This window comes from Hypomesus nipponensis, chromosome 15 (assembly GCF_054491055.1).
Source record: "Hypomesus nipponensis isolate SF chromosome 15, ASM5449105v1, whole genome shotgun sequence".
In the NCBI taxonomy this organism is placed as follows: Eukaryota; Metazoa; Chordata; class Actinopteri; order Osmeriformes; family Osmeridae; genus Hypomesus; species Hypomesus nipponensis.
The window spans coordinates 9,413,580-9,435,874 of record NC_140375.1 but is presented as its reverse complement, the minus strand read 5'-3'; the positions used below and the strand labels follow the sequence as shown (position 1 = coordinate 9,435,874).

The window sequence follows — 22,295 nt, the reverse complement described above, 5'->3', positions numbered from 1 at the left end:
CTTATCTCCCAAACCTTAAGCCGCGTGATTCCACGGGGATGCGCTGTTGACCAGAACGCGCATAAATCTGTTCAGTTCGTGTTGACGAACTTTCCTTCAAAATAAGAGCAAAGCTTGAAACATACCATCTCCAGTAGAACCCAAACAAACTCATCATTGGAAAACTGTATTCATTTTTATAATGATGTAAGAATTTAGCTGACACTTTTTTCCTAAGTGACCTACTGAGGAAGCTTCTATTTGTGTCACGTTTTTATTTTGAAAATGTTGGAAGAACTCAACCGGAAATTAGATTCATTATTGAGGCTGGCTTTTCATTCGAGCGTGGTGACGTTCGACAACAAAGATGGCAGGAGGAAGCAGCAACTACTGGGAAGGTGAGGTGGCACACTCGCGTAAACATGGCATAATCGCTGGTACTGGATATACTTTTATAAGTTATTTATCATTTGTTAGGTCTCTAGAGTTTCCTGTTCAACTACTGTCATTTTCCAGATCGACGGGGCCCGTGTCGTAGGGGAATTCGACTACTTAGCTAGTAGACCTAGCTTCTAGATAGCTACTGTAGGAATGGAACCATACATGTCGGCGATATCAGAGCCTGTTTAAGGCTCTATATTAGACATTCTCTGCCGATATATTCTCGGTCGAGTCTTTTCATCTTGGTTTCCTAGATTAAAAATGATCAGCTGCTCACATCACAGTTGTAAATGGCTAAACAATTAACAATTGAAGACGATCGTGATATGCTTAACTTAAGTTTTTGCCTATCGGGGAACGAGGGTTCCTCAAAATGTTCGATGCCCATTATTCAGCAAGCACCAGCCTTTTAGGAAACCTACCCAACTGAGAAATTGTGTGCATTACTTCTAAAGCTTCCAATTTAACAAGCCTCCCCGTTGACATGTAACAACTCACTGACATCACGATTTAGCTCCCCCTCCCCTCCAAACCACCCAGTAGCGTGCAGTAGCTTAAGCTGGTTTGGTATTTTTATTTATTTGTCAATTTTCCATCACAGATCTGCGAAAGCAGGCTAGGCAGCTGGAGAATGAGCTTGACCTGAAGCTGGTCTCCTTCAGCAAGCTGTGCACCAGCTACAGTACTTCCAGAGATGGTCGTAGAGGAGACAGGTATGTTCATGGCTCAGTTTTATTTTGTGACCTAGCACCCTCAAATAACAAAATGACTCAGTGCGGTCACATATTTGGAAAGTTGAAATTAAAGAAAAACGTACTGAAGTGATTCTGGCCTAAATGTAAAAGCATAAAATATACAGAGAAATACCTCTCCTATTTTTCTTCTCACTGATTTGCTTACATTTCTTACTACTTTTCTGTTCTTTTGTCAATCTCTCTCCCTTTCTGACCTTCAGCAGCTCAGACACAACACCTCTCCTAAACAACTCAACACAAGACAGGATGTTTGACACCATGTCTGTGGAAATGGAACAGCTGTTGGCTAAGGTAACATTTTCCAGTCACACAAATAACAATAAAAGGATGTAATTAGTGACCGTTTTAGAGGGATGCAGACAAATATAGCCAGGTGTAGGAATGTGAGGACTTTGTTTGTGTTGTGAGAGCACTCTGTGTGATGTGTAGATCTTACCTATTTATCTTTGTTTGGCAGCTTACAGGGGTGAATGACAAGATGGCAGAGTACACCAGCACACCAGGAGTGTCCTCCTTGAATGCTGCTCTCATGCACACCCTACAGAGACATAGAGATATCCTGCAGGTGTACCCCTCTCCCTCCCACGTGCGCACACCTACACACCATGAACTTAACGTCATACATATCTCCTGCTGTTGACTTGAAATGCAACGTACTGCCTTCAGACTTCTTCAAAATAGTCCTAAAATTGTCACCTAGCAACATTATTCTGACCTTACTGCTGGTTGAAAACCAATTTACCAAGTTACATGTTATGGAATATCTTTTGTTGTCGCAGGACTACACTCATGAATTCCACAAAACTAAAGCCAATTTCCTGGCTATCCGAGAGAGAAGACTTGCTGGGGTCTGTCCGAAAAGACATTGAGTGAGTATCTATCTGTCTCTCAGTCTCCAAATATGTCATTGGAAAATTGAACCATGAGCCTTTATTGATGTTTTCTTCAACACAAACTAGCTTTGTAACCCTGTTCCTGCAATGCGAAAGCATGAGCCTCAACATATTGGCTCAATAGTGAATGAAGGCCATGTTAATAAGGGTAGGGTCCCAGATCATGACTCTTGTCTCCCTTATAATGGCTTATTGATCTTCCGAAAAAAAATCAGAGGACCATTGCAGCTTCTGTCGTTGATCAGTCACCCACCCCTAGTCATGTCTGCAGATGGCGTGCCTCTTGTGTGTGTGTGTGGTACGTATGTGCTCTGTCACCCTAAATCATGGAGCCTTCCCATGAACCTTTTGCCGTGGTGGATTTAATTGAAAATGTTCTTATGAGGAGAAGTAGTGTCGGTAGGATAAATAATGTGGTTGAAATGTGAGGCAAGGATTTTTTTTTATTGCAGCCAGGAGGGCTGTTTGTGTGTGTCATGCTGGCTGAACTCCAATAGTGTTTTTACACCGATTTCAAACGTAAATCTGTGATTTAAAGATTGAGGCCAGGTAGTCAATCTACATGTGGATAGCTGTTAAAGGGTTTTAAGCAGTCATGCAGTGTAAACATGCAGCCTAAAAAGAAGCGTTTAGATGTTTTATGAAAGTTAGATTCAGATGTTTTATGAAAGTCATTTATGAATTCCCCCTTCTCTCGTCTGCAAGTGTGCATTGTGTTTTCCTTTTCACCTACCTCTCCATCTCATGATGCTTGTGACTAGCATTGTAATGTAGTTATGCTACCGATAGCGTTCTAAGCAATTCATTCAGAGGAACTGTTTTTTGGGGGGGAACCCATGCAGAACAGACAGTACTAAGTCATAAGAAATGCCTCTGGGTTTCTGGGCTGTGATCTCCATGCTGTCATGGTTGAACACTGGTTAGACATCTTTTGCTGTGGTATCCAACTATTACATACACAAACATACTGAAAGACTATTTACATTTTAATATTTTTGCAGACGCTTTTATCCAAATGTCGCTCTTTCAGCAACATGCCAGGGAAGTAAAGGGTTTGGGGTACACAAGCACCACGCCAAAATACATTTTCAGCATACTACCTGTAGTAGTAGTAAAACGTTTGATTTATTTTTACTCAAATAGAAAATATTGTAAGTTGCCTGTTTAATTATTAATTTAATTATTAGTTTCCTGTTTAATTATTATAGATAATATTCACATTTGGATTCAATTGAGATTGATCCCTATTAACAAATGTCTTTTAAAGCAATGTGGTGTTAGCAGCCTTTTTACCAATTAGCCATGCTGCCCCCTAACCTCCTGAAATCTTCCCCAATAATCAACAATGCTAGATGATGCATTGTTGATCCAATGCATATCAATGATTTGGTGATGTTGTTTTGCTAATGCTGACTAATGAGCTTGTTGTGAGGAAATAGAAGGGCTTGTCACAGTTGAGTAAATTACAAAACGCTACTTGTGTATAGCATTGAAAATAAAGGCTGACTATCTCTTCTGTCCAGAGCAGTGGTGGAGAAGGAGGACATCAATAATGTGCTTATGGGCTTACTGGAACAGCTTACCTAATATCACTGCTAGGGGGCTATGGTAGGACTAACATTCTTTCAACACAGAGTTCGCACGGTACTTTGCTGTTGTTATTTTGGGTCAGAATGTGAAATGTAAATTTGTGTTCCCTCCCCCAGCCAAAACTAAAAAATAAAAAACAGTAATTGGGATATTTATTTTTTGTATCATATTTATTTACTTAACACATAGTTACCGTTACACTTCAAACAGAATCAAATGGATTTGACACAACTGGTATATTGCCCACTCCTTGATCTCAGAATGTGGTTAAAAATATATATGTATTTACTGCATGCTGTAGTTATGCAAGCCTGAGGGTTTCAAATGGTGCATTGGTGACAAAGGTACACCCACCCACAGGGTCTGTTTAACTTTAGGACACTAGGGGGCAGTATGACCCTCTGTTATTCTGCAGGCTGCACAGGGATCTGTCACCCTATCACTGAAAGTTTACCTTAGTCTTTCCACCACACACGCACACAGGTCTTTATTAGTGTTGCATATCACTCAAAGCACCATTCAAACCCATCAATGTATCGATAATAAATTGCCCCGAACACACCTACAAACGCCATACACACAACTCATACATCACTCACCTCCTTTTAGTTACATTTTGTCCTTTCCATCTGTGTTCAGTCTGCTCCAGAGCCCTGCACAGAGCCCTGAGCGGAGCACTGAGGAGAGATGCTACTGCCCGTCCCCAATGTGACTTCTAAATGTCAGCAGCACAAACGACAGCCACTGATTTGCAGCCCTATCCTTTTAAAAAGGCTTGTTGGAATGATTAAACTGGTTGTCACTTTGCCAACGACACTTGAGCTTCAGCGACAGACTGGCCAACCTTAGTGCCCAAGGCAACCAGCTGCCAATTCCGTGTGTGTTGTATGGGTAATGATGACCGTTTATGTGATAGTGTTTGGTGATGGGTGGTAGGATAGTTATGTGTGTGTGTGTGTATGTATGTATACACATTTTACCACACCAACCTTTTGCTTAAAACAAGATTGCAGATTAGAGCAAGCGTACAGGCTGCTTTGAAAGTCAGTATTGACCTCATGAAGAAATAGCCTACACAGCTTGAACTGCACAATTATCTACATAAGCCTGCACAAAACCATCAATATTTGGCTGAAATCGAAGCATTGTCACTAATACATGGAACACAATACAGGAAATTGCACGGCAAGTACTGTTGAGGAATTGATTAAACATTACAGACACCATTCTGCGTTTTGTAGCCATTTTGGACATATTAGAACAATTAAGTACCTGGGTTGGTGCTTGTGATTATTATTGAGTCCTTTTGAGACAAGTGGAGGCAGAAGGAAAGGTAGTCTACTCCTCCGCCACCACCACCTTCCTCTTTCCATGCCTGCTTTTGCAGCATCCCTCATTTTGTGAGGGAATGATAGAAGGACTGTGGAATGGAGTGATGGAAAGAGAAGGACTTGGGTCTATGGAGAAGCAGTGAAGGTAGATCATTGGAGAAAGACTGTCGTAGTGTAATGTGTCAGTGTGAGGACCAGTGCTATGCAGCCCTGGCAATGAGCTGATGTCATCAGAAGAAGGCCTCAGGTTTACACCCCTGTAGCTTTGGTCTACACATGCCAGTCCTTTCACTCAGCAGACTTCCATTTGACCTTCCATATAACTGAGTGTAAGGGATGGCTCCACACTTTCCAGTTTGAAATGGGTGTGGCTCATTTAAATAGACTAACTTCTCTCTCTCTCTGTCTCTCTGTCTCTCTGTCTCTCTCTCACAGAACGTACAAGAGTGGTTCAGGAGTAAACAACAGAAGAACCGAGCTGTTTCTGAAGGAGCACGAACACCTGAGAAAGTAAGATCCCTGTGTGTGTTTACACACACACACACAGATGTAGGACCTTTCTCTGCAGTTTTGGTCTTGATATAAACACAAGACGAGATTCCAAAGGATTTCATAGCATGCCCGCTTGTCAGTTGGAAGCTATCAGTAGAGATCTTTCATGGAAAGCAGAATGTTTCACGTCTGGCTCTTTTTTCCAGTACTGTTGCTTTTCTCCCCGCAAAGCTTCTACCACTTCCCTGTAATCAGGCTAACAGTCTGAAATTCAGCGTCTGAAATCCCAGGATAACTCATCTTGATGGGGCCAGTCGGCCATTTTGAATAACTCTAAAATCATTGCCTCTGTGTTTGCTTGCTAAGCACTGGCAGCTAGAGTAACAGATGGGGCAGCAGTTCTCTCCCTCTTACACTCAGTTAAAAAAACAAATGGTGGTATAATTGTGGTTACGCTGCAATATCAGAAGTTTTTGTAACATAAGCCTAATAAGAGTGAATTTATGACTTGTTTCTTTTATGTGGGGTGGTTGGGTTGAATCTGATTTGAGGTCAAGGGTATGCTTAAGAAGTCTCCTGTCATCTAAATCCAATTAACACTAATTCATAAATCTTCAGAATTTCTTGGTATTCATTAGGCTACCAATTAAAATAGCGACATAATAAATCCTAAAGGTCAACGTCTCTATCGAGTACTGTTTAACCATGCATTTTCTTCCCTCACATACACTGCTGTATGTTTTGCACTACTGCTATATACTTAATGTAGTATATTTAGGTTCAGGACTTCAGCCATTTAACAATGTGGAGGTTGTAGGTAAAGCACCACTAAGCTGTTTGTAGTTTTATGTTTGTAGTTTTAGAGTTTATTTTGGTGTTCGTGGAACATTCTAGCATGTTAAGATTTTGAAGATCCGTTCTTTGTGGGTTCACTATGTATGTGTGAGAGGAGAGATGTCGCCACAATCACACACACATGCATGTACACGCACACACCCCAACCATAAACACTGCAATACACCGGAATCACGTTTATCATGGCTACTGTCTCTTGGAGAATCTCACAAATTAGGCGTAACGAGGTCTATAAAGCACTGTGATTGGCCTGCTCTGTGCCTTGAACCGTTTGTGTTCTGGCTGCCTTCTCTCTGAGGAACTGGCCTCAATTACCCAAGATACCTAGGAACACCCAAGACTTCCAATTCACTTGATGTAACAAAAGGAACTGGCAGACCTTCATCTGACACAAACAAAATCCATGTGTGAAAAAAGATAGATTTCCACAAAATATATATTTTTAGTTTTTTTTATAAGTATCAAAAGGGATATGAAATAGGATATAAAGCCTTCCGTCTTTGAAGTAAACAATGCGATTGCATTCATGAGGTATTAGCTTACTAAAAGCTTGATCAATATAAATACAGTATAAACCCAATGGGATGCCTCTGTGACTTAATTCTATAAATGGTCTTTTGGTTTAGATACAGGCCAAAAATTTAGATACAGCTTTTGCAAATGATTTGTCCAACTTCAGTTGTTGTAGTGTCTTGATTCAATATTGTTCCAGCAGTCGCTACCGTTGTGTGGCATTATTGTCAAGACGCCGTCTGCCGCCTCTTGTTGTATGAGAACAGCAGCTCGTCTCCAGCTCCTGCCAGCCAGCTGATAACAGATCCTTTTTCTTATGGTTGATTGAGGACAAAACCCCACCGTCCAATTAGCCCTGGAGATGAGAATGCGCTGTGTGTGTCTGCTGTGTGTAACTGTGTGTATGTGCCACAACCATCCCACGTTCAAGGGCTTTTGGCTCATGCTACAATAATAGGCTCTTCGGGGATGGGTGTGGCTTCGTAGGGAGGGTGGAATAGAGTTTTAGTTATATCTACACTGGTTCCTCCACCAGTTCAGAACTTGACTCAAGATGTGTGTTACCCAGGGCATCTGAGTAAAATAATTGTATCACTGCCTTGTATTTAGTCAGATGCTGATGTAGTGTCTAGAGTGTATGATTTCTCTATCAAAGGAGGATAGTGGCCCTGAAGAGACCTAGCAGTGCAGAAAATGCAAATCACCTTACAAACAAATTGCACACTAGCACACAATACGTGTATGTTTCACTATGTCTGCGTGTGATGGAAAGTAGAGGGATACTGTTTGCGAGAGGAGGACTCAGCTAAGATCTGCCCTTTTCCCTCCCATCACTTTTATTTTCCTTTATCCCTATTTCTTACTCAGACTTGCATGACCTTTGTCACTGTCAAAATTGCATCTTGGATAAACACTCTGCCAATCTCACTTTCTTAGTCTGTGTATGCCTCTGAAATCTTGTGTCCTTATCGTCAAGCAAGAGAAGAACATTTCATGTTAGCCCGATATGATTACTTTAAACCACAGATGATTGTTAGAGGCTTCCCTAGCCAATGACATAGACAGTGGAGATGAGTGCTTTGGCGGGTGAGATTATGTTACCCATGATTTGTTCTATTGGAAAGTGAGAGAGCAGGAAAAAGGGTGTTTCAGACTGCAGTAATGGCATTAAGAGGTTTCCACAATCAAAGAACTGAAGGATACTTCCTCTTTCTCTACTTAATGGATCATAAACATCGTTAGTGTTTTGTGACCTATTCTGAGCACTGTGTATGTTTTGGGAGGGTATGAGAGGGATCATTTGGATAAATGTAGTTAAAACATGTCCCAAAAAAGGAGGTTATACAGGATATAGACACATACAACCTGCCCCCACTCTCTCTCATACATGCACACTCAAGGAACCCCAGGGCCTAAAAACCCTGAACTAGCAGTTCTTAGCACTGAAGAGCACAGCATCCTTATCGTTTATTCCTGCATCTATTCATTTTATAACTGCCACTTTAATTCAGTTTTTGAGTTCATACAGGTCATTTGAATATTGGATATCCGTTATCGAATGAATACATGAAATGGAAACTTTGACTACTCCAAAGCACAGTATCTTGTATCTTGTAAAAAGTGTGAGACTTCTTCAGTCATGTTTTTGTGAATGGCGACTATTTATTTTCCATATGAAGACGCCCGTTTTTTGGTTTCATTTTTGATACCTATAATCACATCTTCTAAATTTAGAGAATAACCACCAATTGCCACAAGGCTGAAACAAACCTGTTCAGTTACACCTGAGGTATGCAACAGTTTATTGTATTGACTTGAAATTTAAGTTAGGTCAATTGTGTTCTGATTTTGCATAAGGAATCCCAGTACAAAAAGTATTGACCACTGACCTAGGGTTAAAGGTCTGGACATGGGTCAGATGGTTGTTTTGGAAGGATAAGGAAATCTTCTGTGGCTGCCTTTGACATGTATTGTCCTACTCCCTCCTCCTCGTGTTCTCTGTGAGGTGGAGAACATGTGTATTAGTATTCTCCACAGAGCCCAGCTGTCTGATCAGGTATTACTGTGGTCTTGATGGGGGCTGCTTTTTTCTGTCAACACACACACGGACACACACAGCCTTTTTTGTTGTTGTTAATCTCTTTCTTCTCTTTCTCTCTTAGACTCTTGACTCAGAGGATATTGGATTTTTTCAGGTGGTCTTTTCTGTCTGCCTTAACTGTAGTGCAGTCTAATTGTTTCGGTCCATTTCGGTTTCCACAGTAGATTCTTTACCCTGTCCCTGCGTTGGTTTGTGGCCAATGGTTGGCAGTGTCGCCACACTGGTAAGCTCTTGGAAGGTATCCACTGTGAGAATGTGAAAAGTGATTCTTTCTCTCTTCTACTCCCCCTCTTGCTCATAGATACTGTAGTAAATGACTGTCTGCAGTGTGTATCGACTGCAGGGCTACACGGACATATGGCTTTGATGTTCCTGTAGACTACGAGCACGCAGTCTCTACACACACACCCTCTCTTTCTCTTCCCTCCCTTCTCCCTCTTTCCCTCTTTTCTTTCTTTGCTGTTTCCTCTCCCTCACTCTTGCACCATTTTTCTTAGTCGCTCTCTCATTTCTCTCTGCGTGTTTCCCATGTCCCTCCACCATCCCATGGTCCCTCCATTTCCATCCTTTACCCCCCCCCCCCCCCTCCTTCATTTCCATTTTTTTTTTTGTTCCTCCACCTAACATAATTATATTATTATCTGCAGTAATCTCTTTCTATCCTTTTCTTTCTTTGCAATTTTCTCCCATTGGCTTTCTCCCCTTTCCTCCCCGTTTCTCCCTCTCAGACCACCACATCCGTGGCTGGACACTTTCCCTGCACACCATGCTAGCTCTTGATATATGCTAATGTAATCTCTAGGAGTGAGGGGAGCCCAGTGGGAACCAGATGTATGGAAGAAGCGGTGGAGCTACTCCTCTGCCCCATAACAGGAGCTAGTGAGCAGGGTGCGACAGCCAAACGCCACTCCACTGTGGTGATGTGTAGTCTGGTGCTGCTGCTATATTTGCAGCATTAGTATTCTAACGTCCACATTTCTTGGCCTCCCAAAATCCTCAAATTGAAAGTTGTGAAGGTGAATGACGTATTTTGGGTTGCATAGGTTATTTGAGTAATACACAAGGTATTGCTGGAGACATCCAGCTGTGAGGCCGCCGTGTGGAAACGTTTGGCTCAGTGGTGTTGCATCTCTAGTGTAGTTCTGCGTCAGTCCTCAACACTGCGCTGGTTCTCCAAGGCTCACTGTCCATCTTTGTTGCTGTCTTTATCACTGTCACTTGCTCTGTCTCTCAAACTTTTTTTTGTATCAACAAATGCTTATTGTTTTCCTCTTCCCCTAAGTTGTTCCAGATAGTCTTATTTAGTGTCTGAGTTTTGGTGTTGGTGTGGTTTTGTGCATGCACAAAAGGAAAATTAGAATTTTTGTGAAACTAGACTGGGCTGAATCCCATTCAGAAAAGACCGAACAATCTTTCCTCATCTTTTGCACCCCCCCCCCCTCTCTCTCACCTGATTGCATCACTCTTTTTCTTATGCAGTTCCCTTCTTTCTCAGTTTGGTTCCCCCCCCCCCCTTGTGTCCCTCCTTCATTTTCCTCTGGTAGTTCTTGTCACTTCTTAGAAGCTTGTACATAAATCTCTCGCACGCGCCAAGACTCTGACCAATCAGAGCAAAGCAGGGTTTGATCGTCAGCTCTCCTCACTGGAGCAGAGCTGGGGATTGGAGGCAGATATTGGGTTGAGCATGTGTGTATGTGTGGGGGGTGTTATCTAAATGTGATATTTGCATGGGACAGGAGGAAGACTGACCAAGATCTAGTACATTCATCGTCAGACCAAACCCAGTCCATTAACCTTAAGCTCTCTGAGGTGATGCCTCCAGGAAGCTACCGTATAACTAGATTCAATTTCCTCCCTAAAGATGATGTAAAAATCAGTTCATGTTTTCACGAGTTAGGCTGAACTGGTTCAGTCGTAAAGATACAAGATAAAGAAAGCCCTGCTAGCTGAGATGCGTGGATTGCTTTGACGATGAGCCTGCACTGCAAAGGTTATGACTGTTTGTCACGGGAGCAGCAAGGAAGTGTGATTATGTCCAGCTGGGTCTGCGTACGGGGGACTCATTTGTATGTGTGTGTGTGTGTGTGTGTGTTTTCTGTGTCCGAATGTGTGCGCTTGAGCTTGCACCCAAGTATAAATCACAAGACGAGGGAATTAGCTTTGTGCTAATGACTGGTTTTTAATGACTGCAGCAGGACACCACTGGGAGGGAAACACACACACTGGACACCCAGGTTTTGGAAACACATAAAATAAGACCATTCACACTTTAGCACAAATATATACATTGTACACACAAACAAGCACACATCCTCCACCTTCTCTCTGTACGACTGAGGCCTCATACCCGAAGGAAAGTGCGCAACAAATAAATCCTTTCCTTGCCGTCTCATCTGTGCGTATAAAAACCCAATAAATCAGGCTACACCGCAGCCCTCAGCATTCCCCTCCCTCCCTCCTCTGCAACCAATGATTTACAGGCCAACTGCCATCGGCAGACGGATGTGACGGTTCACTTATTTCCCCCCCTCCCCCTTCTCCCCCAACCTTGCCTTTGTTAGCCCTACTGCGCCCCCCACTAACAGCTGTGTTAGATGGCTGTTGAGTTACACCCCCCCCCCCTTTTTTTTTTTTTTGACTTGGGTAACAGCTGGTATTTCCTAGTATATTTCACCATGTCTCAGGACACAGCAGGTGTTCTGTCTCTTCATCAGCCAGCTGTGATGCCCACTCCCTGCCATGCTACTACAGGTAATTGGCTTCATAGGATCCACCTAGAACAATTTGATTATCTTCTGTTGTTGTTGCTAAATATGTTAGGTTAACCAATGTGTTTCATTTTCCAACTCACTTTAAATCACTTCCTAAATCTTTGACTTGCCACCCTCTTTGGCAACGAGGTAATTGAAACACTACTTTTCGCCTCATTTTGTGTTTTTTTGACTGGTTCATCTATAAAATGAAATCACTCACTTGGCTACTGGGCTTGGATGCTAGGTGTTTCCCTTCTGGCATACAGAGCTACCTAAACTGTAGGAATGGGTTCACCAGGTATTGTGTGCACTCATTCATAAAAAATACAGAAACATCTCCATTAAAATGAACACCCTTTTAAAAGTTAAACTGAGTACAGGTAGAACATTTCTTCAAGGCCACTTAACCATTCTTCATCATTAACATCAGGACATGAATAAAAACGAGACAATATTACTAGATGTCCTCACTTCATACGTATAGATCTGCTTTAGAAGTGAAAATAAGTTCAGGGACCCCAGCCGGGAAAGACATGCATGCCCGAATGGATTTTTGACGTGTGGATGTACCTTAACCATTAGAACTGACTGGGGTCAACTGCAGTACGTTAACCATCAAACAGAATACAGAAGACCATGAAAGTCAATTACCAGGACAACGAAACACTCACATAGAACTGGTATCTTAAGGGACCATGGACCATTCCCGATTACTCCCCCTCCTTGTCCAATAGGCTGACTAAATCAACACTCCCATGTCCCAGTGGAATTGGATTAGAACCTTTCGATTGGCTCATTCATTTGGAAAGGGCAGCTGAAACAGCTTGCACAAGGAAGCTGAATTAAACTGTAATCAACTTTGACTTCCCTCCCTTGTCATTTTTGTGATGTTTTGTCCTAATCAGCCAGCACTTTTATGGGAGTAGTTCATTACTGTTCCCACACAATGGTTCAGTAAGCTCATCCTAATTAGGGTTTGGTTACAATTACACACAACAAATATGGTTATCAATATTATTTGTATTTTTATGGTTATCTTCTATTGATAGCCTACCTACGCTATCTGTTGTGATTATTAATCCCCCCCTGTAATTCATAAGTGATGACCTCAACCTTTCTCCCCACCTTGGAGAAGAGCCCAACTTCTGTTGGATAAAGAACTGCCAGCACAGCTCTATACCTTGACACACACATGCACACACACACAAAATTACATAGACACTGTCTCCTTGAATCGTGACGCTCCCCCTCAGCATAATAGATGTTGGGCCCATGCAGGGGTCAGCTTATGAGACACAAGGAGACCTTGCCCGTCGTAGATCTGTCTCCCTGAGTAAGCCAGGTGGCACACGATGGCAGAACCCATGTCCCCTGCTGCCCCAGGGAGGACATCCATCACTGAGGTTGGGAGAAGGGTTGTGGAGAGGGGGGCACTGGTGAACAAGGTCTCTGGTGAACAGCAGTGCTGATTGCAACAACATCATAACAAGGCAAGACCTCAACCCTGAGTCATTAGGCAAAGTAATTAATGTTGTAGTGTAATATGCAATGTTCCAATTGGCCAAACTCAAGATTTTCAATTATAAGCCGTTTCTAAAAAAAATTCAAATTGCCTTTCGGCTATTCCGTGATGTCTTGTTTTACAAGACCAAAGAAACTAATGACTCCTGCTTTGTTTGTTTATCTTTCTGCTCCTTTCTACTGAAACGTTATCAGTATTGATCCTAATTGGGGAATAAACTGCTGAGGGCATTGTATTTGACAAGCAACCTGAGTCTCACAGAAGAAGGTTGTGTGTTTGTGGGAGTGAGTGAGAGGGACAGCCACTCTGTAGGACAATGTGTGTGTGATGAGACAGTGTGTGTGAGAATGAGGCTGTGTGTGTGTGTTATTTTATTAATCACTCTGGGCCAGACGGTCAACCGACCACGCCCTCTGGGTTATCAGCATCAAGCGACTCACCTGGGATCTCTCTCGCTTCATCTTTGAGTCCACACAAATAAGTGATTTAGCCCTACTGCGGCAAAACCTCATTATCTCCTCCATTTTATCAACATCCCAATAAAACGACTCTCAGCCATTGCTGCCACCTCACTGGCCTGTCAAAAATCACTACAGCGTAAATACATTGCTCCACTAAACGTTCCCTTCAATACCTGTGAGTTGACTCAGCCCAACAGCATCTATTACGTCAAAATCTGCAGTGTGACTGGTTCTGATTTATCAAAGTAATTGGTCTTTAAATATGACGAGCATTCATAGTGTATGTTAGCATTAGCATTGTCATATTGTCTTGGTTCCTTCTCAAGTCTAAGAAAGATGGCATTGAAGAGCCATTCAGACTTCAGGCAGAGATTGCCCATCTGCAGTTACAGCTATCCCACCCACATTCCAGACCATTAGCTCTGCTATAATTGGGTTGTGTTAAAACCACTGCATACAAGAAGTGAGGAATCTGCCAGCTGCTTTATTGTGATACAGTGCTGTCTTTATTTACAGCCGATGTCTGTATTTAACTGTTTGTTGACCTAACATTCTGGTATTTTCTTTTCGCTCTCTCTCACCACCTGTTGGCAATTTAAGTTACTAGTTTTTATTACGGAAAGCAAGCTACAAACCTGACTGATGATTCATTCATACAGTCTGCTCTAACTTGGCGTCCATCTTGGAAATGACCTTTTGGTCTTGAGCAAAAGCTGCAGCGTTAACCATTATGGTAATATGCTGCTGCTGGCTCGATATGACCAAGACTATTACAGAGGAGGTTCAGAGAAGCCCTTTCTGGCAGTTGCAGGTGTGAGCATTTATAATGGCTGTTTGATGTTCATGTATGATACTGCACACAAACATTCCTTTAGAATTGAATTGATGTCATAAGAGTACTTCCAGGCCTTCAGTCACAGTGTGCAGCTAACGCATGGCATGCTAGTTATTTTTTTCCGGTCATGTTGGCTTGTGAAAGGTATGTGACATATAGTGTAAAAGTTGATACCTTGCCCTGTCATAAAATGGCAGCTGGATACCAATGCGTCTCGTAATGGAGGACTGACAGTGTTGAGGTAGAGAGAAAGAGCCTTGTCAGCACAGATGAGGGGACATTCATAATGGTTAGCCGCACAGTGCTAATCTCACTGGCATAATATGTCTTCATCAACTGTTTGTGCTTCAGTCTGACTGAATGAAGGACCGCCTGCCCCTGCCAAGATGCAATATAGAGTGAAACATGATATAAACAGCGAGCTTTTGATTTAGTGAGGGAGTTTCTTGGAGAATGTGACCAGCTTTGAGGTTACTGCAGCTATTTCGGAGGTAAAGGATGATGGGTAGCCTATTTGTTGGCTCCATATTGGCTTTTGTGGCTGGTAGGTGCGAATGATGGTTACATTTTCTTTCACACCTTTGAAAGGTTTTCTGTAAGACTTTGCATAAAACAATTTTTTTGTAAATCCTTCAGGGTACATCTTTACCTTTACTCAAAACACATGTGCTTCGCAAGGGAGACAGACTGCAAGTAGCAGAGATGATCAAAATTAGTTCAATGTTCTACAAACGTACTCAACACCGTGTCAAAAATGGTGGCATTCCTTCCCTCTGCGCTGTTGACTGGGCTGCACAACTCTTTAATTTTCAAGCTTTATGTTTTGTGTACATTAACTAGGTTTAAGATATGGGTATCAGATGAGTCTTCTTGCTATTGTCCCACTTTCTGCACCTCAGAGGGATCGGAAATGGTCTATCAGGCGCATGTAAGAGTAACATTCCTACCTTCCTGTCTGACCAGCATTAGCATGCAGAGTGGATACTATCTGCTTAGCGCTAGCCAATAGGGGGAGGAGTGGCACTCCCCTTAGGGTTAGCTCAGAGCAGCTCTAAGCAGCAGAACATCTTGCACCCTTTTCAATCTTCTGTCAGATTCCATGAGAAAGTTGACATATTGATTGACAGGCCAGACACGCCTACGTTACTCATTTTGTTGGCGGCACCAGCTCCAGTGGACTCACCTTACTGTTTCACATTTCAATGGGTTTAGGTACCAAGAATTTAGATTATGGACGTCAAAGTGAAAAGGTTATTTAAGGAACATGGCTAGGGTGACATTTCCAACCCAATGGGAATTGTGTTGTTCTTTTTACAGAGAAGCTCGGTTTTCAAAACCTGTTTTCATGGCAGTATTTCATATTATGTAGAGGTAACTGTGTATCTTAGACTCTTTTTAGACTCTTGCATGTTCTTTCACGCTGACTAATTCAAGACATGACATGTAATGTATGTTTTAATAGGTTCATTTGCCTGAGTGAGTGCCGTGTCATACAACTGTCATAGGAGTTAGGCCTGCATAATGGATGTCTTAAGTAGTCATGTCAGAGTTGCTTGTCGGTTGATGAATAAAACCTCCATCCATGTTGCAAGTTTTAACTTTTGTTATACAGTGGTTGACTGAAGAAATCATTCAATATGAATGAAACGGACATTCCCCTACTATTTAGCAGAATTCTGCTATGTTGTCTTATTTTATATGAGCCAGGCACTAGACGGTCTACATTTAGGGCCTTCTCTCTTCACCAGAAGTGAAATACAGATGCCAAATAACTTGATGCGATTCAACCAGCCCAGTCCTTCCTAAATAAGAAATGAGTGTCAATAGTAAATTCATATTACCCATGGTTAACAATTAGTTTCTCTTCACTCAAGTACTGCTGCAAAGGATTTCTGGAACCAGATATAGGGAGAAAAGAGGGGAGGTGTGTAGTCCTAGTCCAAACTATCTTGACCAGCCTGCTTCAGATTGTGGACAGCTCTGAATCGAACATGACCTCTCCAGAAAGGTGTGGAGGAGCTGAAGTTATTAAACTGCTCCGTTTGACCACAATACCTTTCCTCAGTTACAGTCTCTCTCTTTGTGTCCTCCCTCTCTTTTCTACAGTTCCGACCGACTGATGGACGACACAATAAGGTAAGCACATATACATCCGCACTCATGTACAGCATACACACATTTTAAATTGAACATCCATTTATGCATGCCTCCAAATGGACCTGTCTGTCTGCATTGCTAAATGAAATAAGTCCATCAGACATCCCCTGATATTGCATATTGCAAATGGCATCATCACCACCCGATCCCAGAGGAAGGAAGACCTCACATAAGTCGAGTGGTTTTCCTCATTGCCAGTACATCCCCCCTTCTCTGACGCCACTCAATTGGGAGATTAGCACAGAGATTGGTCTAAAAGCTGATCCTATCTTTTTTAATGGTGCGATCTGACAAGACTCTTTGGGGTGACTTTTCCTTTCAATGTCCCCTGATGACAGGCTGTAGCTGCAGCTCATTTCCTGTAGAGTAGCTAATTGCAAGTTTGTTATGGTTCTTCAAACTCTTCTTGAAACTTTAATGACTTCAAGCATGGCTCTCTGTGTCAGCGGGACACTTGTTCTAAACTTCGACTACGGAAACAGATGGGAGCTTTCAGAAGTTGAGCTCAGTTGTGCTTCCCCTGTGCGGGCTTTCTTGAGGATCTGCATATCCTCTCCTCTTTTTCACCTGACAACAAGTGAGCCCTTCGTCCCTCCGCTCCCCCTCCCTCCCCAGCTCCCTGCAGCGCTCCGTCTCGGGCGTTGTTCCCAACCGCTGAGTGTGCTGCCTGCCTCCCCCAGCAGTGTGCCGTCACCTCGTCTGCTCCCCTCTCTCCTTGTCGCCTTCTCTCCATCCTAGCCTGCCTCTGTTCTCTCCGCTCCCACCAGCTGGTTCAGTCTCGCGGCCACACGGATGACCCTCCTCCCTGCCTGCCTCCTTCCCCTTCCGCCCCCCTCTTCCGCTCCCATCCCTCCATTCCTGTGTTGCAGGGATGTCACTTTGCAGGAAGCCCGTGGGACCAGCTGGCGCCAGGATCTTAATTAAGTGGACTTGTGAGCCGTGCAATCCCTCCCTCATTCCCTCCGTCCCTCACCCTTCTCTCCACGAGAATGTCACTCTCTCTCTGTCTCGTTGTAGTCAAGCAGAAAGTGTGAGGATGACACAGGCCTTTTGTAATTACTGGTTTTCTCTAGCCTCAACACACTTAACAAGAAAGCCAAATGAGAACCAAGTTTTCCTGCTTGCTGTTCTGGTGTGTTCCATCTGGTCAAAGGAGTGGAATATAACCCAGTGAAATCAAGTCAAAATAGGATTTGGTTTTTAATTTGAAGAAAAAAAGAAGGATGATGATGAACAAAGCCAGTTAATGCAAATCATTAAAACAAATGTTTTTGCCTAAGCAGCAGATGCATCTGAAGCCCCAAACAGGTTCTCTGACAGGGTAACAATGAGGCTACAGCATCAGCTGGACAGCAGCCAGTGTGAGGAAGCTTGTACCTAACACACCGGCTGCTCCGATTACCATTAGCACTGAGCTGAATGCTGGCCTCGCCTGCTTCCCCAGTCAGCAAGGTTGAAAATTGGTAAGACAGCCAATACATGTTTCTATCTGACCTTGGAGAACATGATACATAAGCCAAACCCCTGGATGGTTGTACGTCATGGCCGTCCCATCTGCTGTGGGGAGATGGTGAAGTTAGTAAGGCTGATGCAGCATACATAAACCAAAACACACAGGGCTAGCACTCACAAAACACACAGGGCTGGCACTCACAAAACACACAGGGCTGGCACTCACAAAACACACAGGGCTGGCACTCACAAAACACACAGGGCTAGCACTCACAAAACACACAGGGCTAGCACTCACAAAACACACAGGGCTAGCACTCACAAACCACACAGGGCTAGCACTCACAAAACACACAGGGCTAGCACTCACAAAACACACAGGGCTAGCACTCACAAAACACACAAGTTAAACATTCTCTGAATCACCCATGAGCTTACTAAACTCTCTAACCCCTACAAACACATGCAAAACACACGCACATTGCAAGGGAGTCCAGCAGTATTTGAATACAGTTCAGTTACAGGGTTTAGTTGTTTGTCAGTGAGGCACTCTGGGGAATGAGCCCTTAGGGGACCTCCTTCCTAGGGAACCTGGGAGACCAGAGCACACTGATGCAGAGCCCTAAGTGCCACAGGGCAATGATCCATACGTTTTCATCCACCATATTAATTTGAGAGAAATTACTTTTCCTACGTAGTTTTTTTTCTAGGCCATTTATGTACTTATTTTTTTATGTAAAAATTGTATTGTACTAATATTCAGTAAAGTTTGTTTTCTTGCTATCTGTGGGTGTGAGCCCCGATTGCATCATGTGTCCCGAGAGTGTAATCACACTAGTCATTGGGGAAGTGTCTTTCTACCTCGAATTGAGCTAAAATCTCAGGCCACAATGTTCTGGTCTTATGGTCTGACTAATGGGAACCACACCTTCACCCCCATCAAAACACAGTGGAGTCTGCTGTCTTATACTATTTCCAATTGAAAGTTTGCAACGCCACCTAATTCGAGGGAGAAACAATAAGTACTTTTTGAGATCAGTGCCAATTTCTCTGTAGCAGATGCACTAATTTTGGCAAGAGGCGCCTGGTTTCAGGCTATAGTTTACATTACTCTCCCTAAAGCTGCTGACATCCCAAGTTTTGGGTCAGGCTACGGTATCACAGAAACTCAATATCCTCTCTCGTTCGGCAAGCAGCCACTCTGGAGAAGATCGGAGTGCAACAGTAGCTGTCTGCAGAGTCAAGCTGCATCCACAGGGGCTGAAACTTACTTGCTCAGACTTTTTCTTTTTTTAAGGGTTTTTACTTTGGGAGAAAATACCCAAATGAGACTACTTTGTTAAAAGATGCATTAGGCAGAGTGAAGTACATGTCGTCATCGTGTAAAAAGCCTCTCTTTTCACTAATGAGAGAACTGCTGTCTGGAGGAATTAACCTCTGTGGATTTGTTGCCACAGAGGAATTTTTGCTGGGAGAGGTGTGGTGACAATGGGAGAGAGTAGGCCTTATTTGTCAGTGTAGTGAATGTGTGGGTACGAGAGAGCATGAGTGTCCGTGGGTAGTGTTGGCTGAGGTCTCCTTTGACTCATCCTTCTGTTTTACCTGAATGGGAAATCGCCTTCCCCCCACTCTAAAAGGTATTTTCTCCCTGTCACGGTTGCAGCGGTTAAAAACCCATTAGGATGGACCAAAAGTGTTTTGCAGCCTGGTGATAGACACGCCGGCCTGATGACGTAACAGTGCACTTCACTGTTTTCTCTGCCTTTTTCTCTCTAGTATCGCCATGGCGACCAAGGAAAACATGACTTCTCAGAGAGGCTTGCTGAAGTCTATACAGAGCAGGGTCAACACCCTGGCTAGTATCCTTTCAACATGAATGAAACATCTTGAACATGTTTATGGAAAATTGCCATGCATTCAGACTGTTGGATAGTCCAACTGGGAATTTGCACAGATAGAATGTGTATGTGCCGGATAACCTGTGTAAAAAAATATTGTATACTATCCTGTACAGTCAGCTGTAAATTGTAATTGTCAATTATCCGTTTTGAGGGATCCAGAATTGAGTTGGCATAATTTTCAAATGCAACTTTATTACAGATCAGTTTTATCTCTCTTTCAATGATATGTCGTTAAAAACAATAGGGCACACAAGTCAGCCTCCCATAGCTGGTCAAAAATGGAATTGGTAGAAAAATGAAGCAATTCTGGTCTGCTCGACTGAAGGCATAAATGGTCCCATTTTTCATTCCAGGCAGTTGTTTTTATGAGAGATAGATTGCAGCCTGGTTGTGTTATAGCCTGAAATGTTATCAAATAAGCAGGCCCCTTTATCCAGTGTGTGACAAGTAGTAAAGCTCTATCATATCTCTCTCTTTTATTTATAAAGTTTATATAAAAAATATCTGTTTAGTCCACATTGTTTCTGTATGCTTCCTTAGTCTCTCCCCCTCAAGATCGCTTTCCAACAATAAACAATCTCATCCAGCGAATCAACTTGCGGAAGAGACGGGACTCCCTCATCTTGGGCGGAGTCATTGGGATCTGCACCATCCTCCTACTCCTTTATGCTTTCCACTGACGGACAAGCCTAAACCACAGAAGGCTGAAAACAGGAAGATCAGCTGATGCTGGCAGGCTGCTCTGCATCCATAGCATCAGAAACTCTACAAGACCAGGTTTTGTTATTGGAGGACCCTCTTGGCGCCCACATGGCCCAATCATATAACGGGATTAACCGTGGCCAACATGGACTACCAAGATACCTATTTAGCGCAGAACAGGGGAAGGGGTGGTGGATGGATGGGAGACAGGAATGGCACTTTTACTTTTATGTTATGTTTTCCTATCACAGCGATAACATCCTGGTCAGATACGGATAAGGGAACAGAGACCAAATGTACTAATAGTACTAGATTTTAAAAGTTATATAACACTCGCTTTGGCAAAGAATCAGGCTGAAGACGGCCCAAAGAGACTATTTTCAGCGAATGTCATTTATTTCTGGGCTTGAAGGATTTTTAGTTGGATGGTTTTATGTGGTGGGAGGTGCGTTATCATGGGCGGCTGTAAAATGTGCATTAATAAATTATTCATATACAGTATGTATGTAAAACAAATTGTGTGGAATTTGACACATTTAAAAACATTTTATTTTTCAAAATATAAAATTTCCACTCAATGTGATATCCTAATTGTGTTTGTCAAAATCAATAACACATTCATTTGTAAGGGGAAAGAGGTGCCATATTTAAAGTTCTGCATGGATGCTTAGTTACCATACCACTGTACTGTAAAATCACTATCAGGGTTATCAGATTGACCTGGTCAGAATGTTAATCTAGAAAATCTAACCACTGAGACTCTTTCTGGTCCTAACCTGCCTGCAGCACATGTGAGTGTAGTGAAGTGTAAGGAGAAGAAGGGAAACTCGGAACACTTCATGAATATGTAAATTGCAGGGTACATCCTTGATATCAGAGCAATTTGAGAAGTTGAACACTGAATCCCAGGGCTACGAATAACTGGGAGAGTTTTCAGAAGGTTGTGTGTTTTGTCTCTGAGTGGTCGCTCAACTGGCATGAGATTTAAGATCTGATGATTTGATCTTTTATTTATTCAAACTAGTTTGTCCACAAAGATCTTAAATCCAGAAACTAAAAAGTCATTCTGTTTAAAATATCACTGTTCAGGTCACTATGCTTTTTGCCCCTGTTGTATGAGATGTGCAGTCTGGCTGGATGAGAAGGGTGGATGTAGTGACACCGCTACATCGCTACATCGCTACACCGCTACACCGCTACACAGACAGTGAGTCTTTTAGGGTCCCTGTTGTGTGAAAACCTCTGGATAAGGTGTGTGTGAGAGAGGAAATTGACTGCAGGGATAGATTTCTCTGTGAGAAGGAGCCTGTGTGTGAAAGCATTGGGAGTGAGAGATGAATCAGCAGGAAACCCCTCAGGACCACACAGGAAGCTGTCAGCAGTCTCTTTGCATAGAACCAGAGTGCAGGTCACTTTGTCTGCTTTGATACAGAATACGGACATGTTGACCTGTGTAGCCAAATGACTAAGTACAAACAGGGCCACTCTGTTGTTTTTATCACACACTGTTAAATTACTTAACTGTCTTGGTTTAAGTTTTGGGTGGAAAACAGAACATCTAA

General features: G+C 42.8%; 1 protein-coding gene across 1 annotated transcript; it reads left to right on the top strand.

The window, feature by feature from the left end:
* The first annotated feature begins 279 nt into the window (after nucleotides 1–279).
* gosr1 (golgi SNAP receptor complex member 1) lies at nucleotides 280–21,324 on the top strand. Its single transcript, XM_084674192.1, is given in 10 exon segments — nucleotides 280–377; nucleotides 1,022–1,133; nucleotides 1,376–1,466; nucleotides 1,633–1,740; nucleotides 1,955–1,995; nucleotides 1,997–2,044; nucleotides 5,425–5,499; nucleotides 16,628–16,657; nucleotides 19,907–19,989; nucleotides 20,587–21,324. Coding segments are annotated over 10 exon segments (744 nt in total). The 5' UTR covers nucleotides 280–346; the 3' UTR covers nucleotides 20,712–21,324.
* Nucleotides 21,325–22,295: the final 971 nt, after the last annotated feature.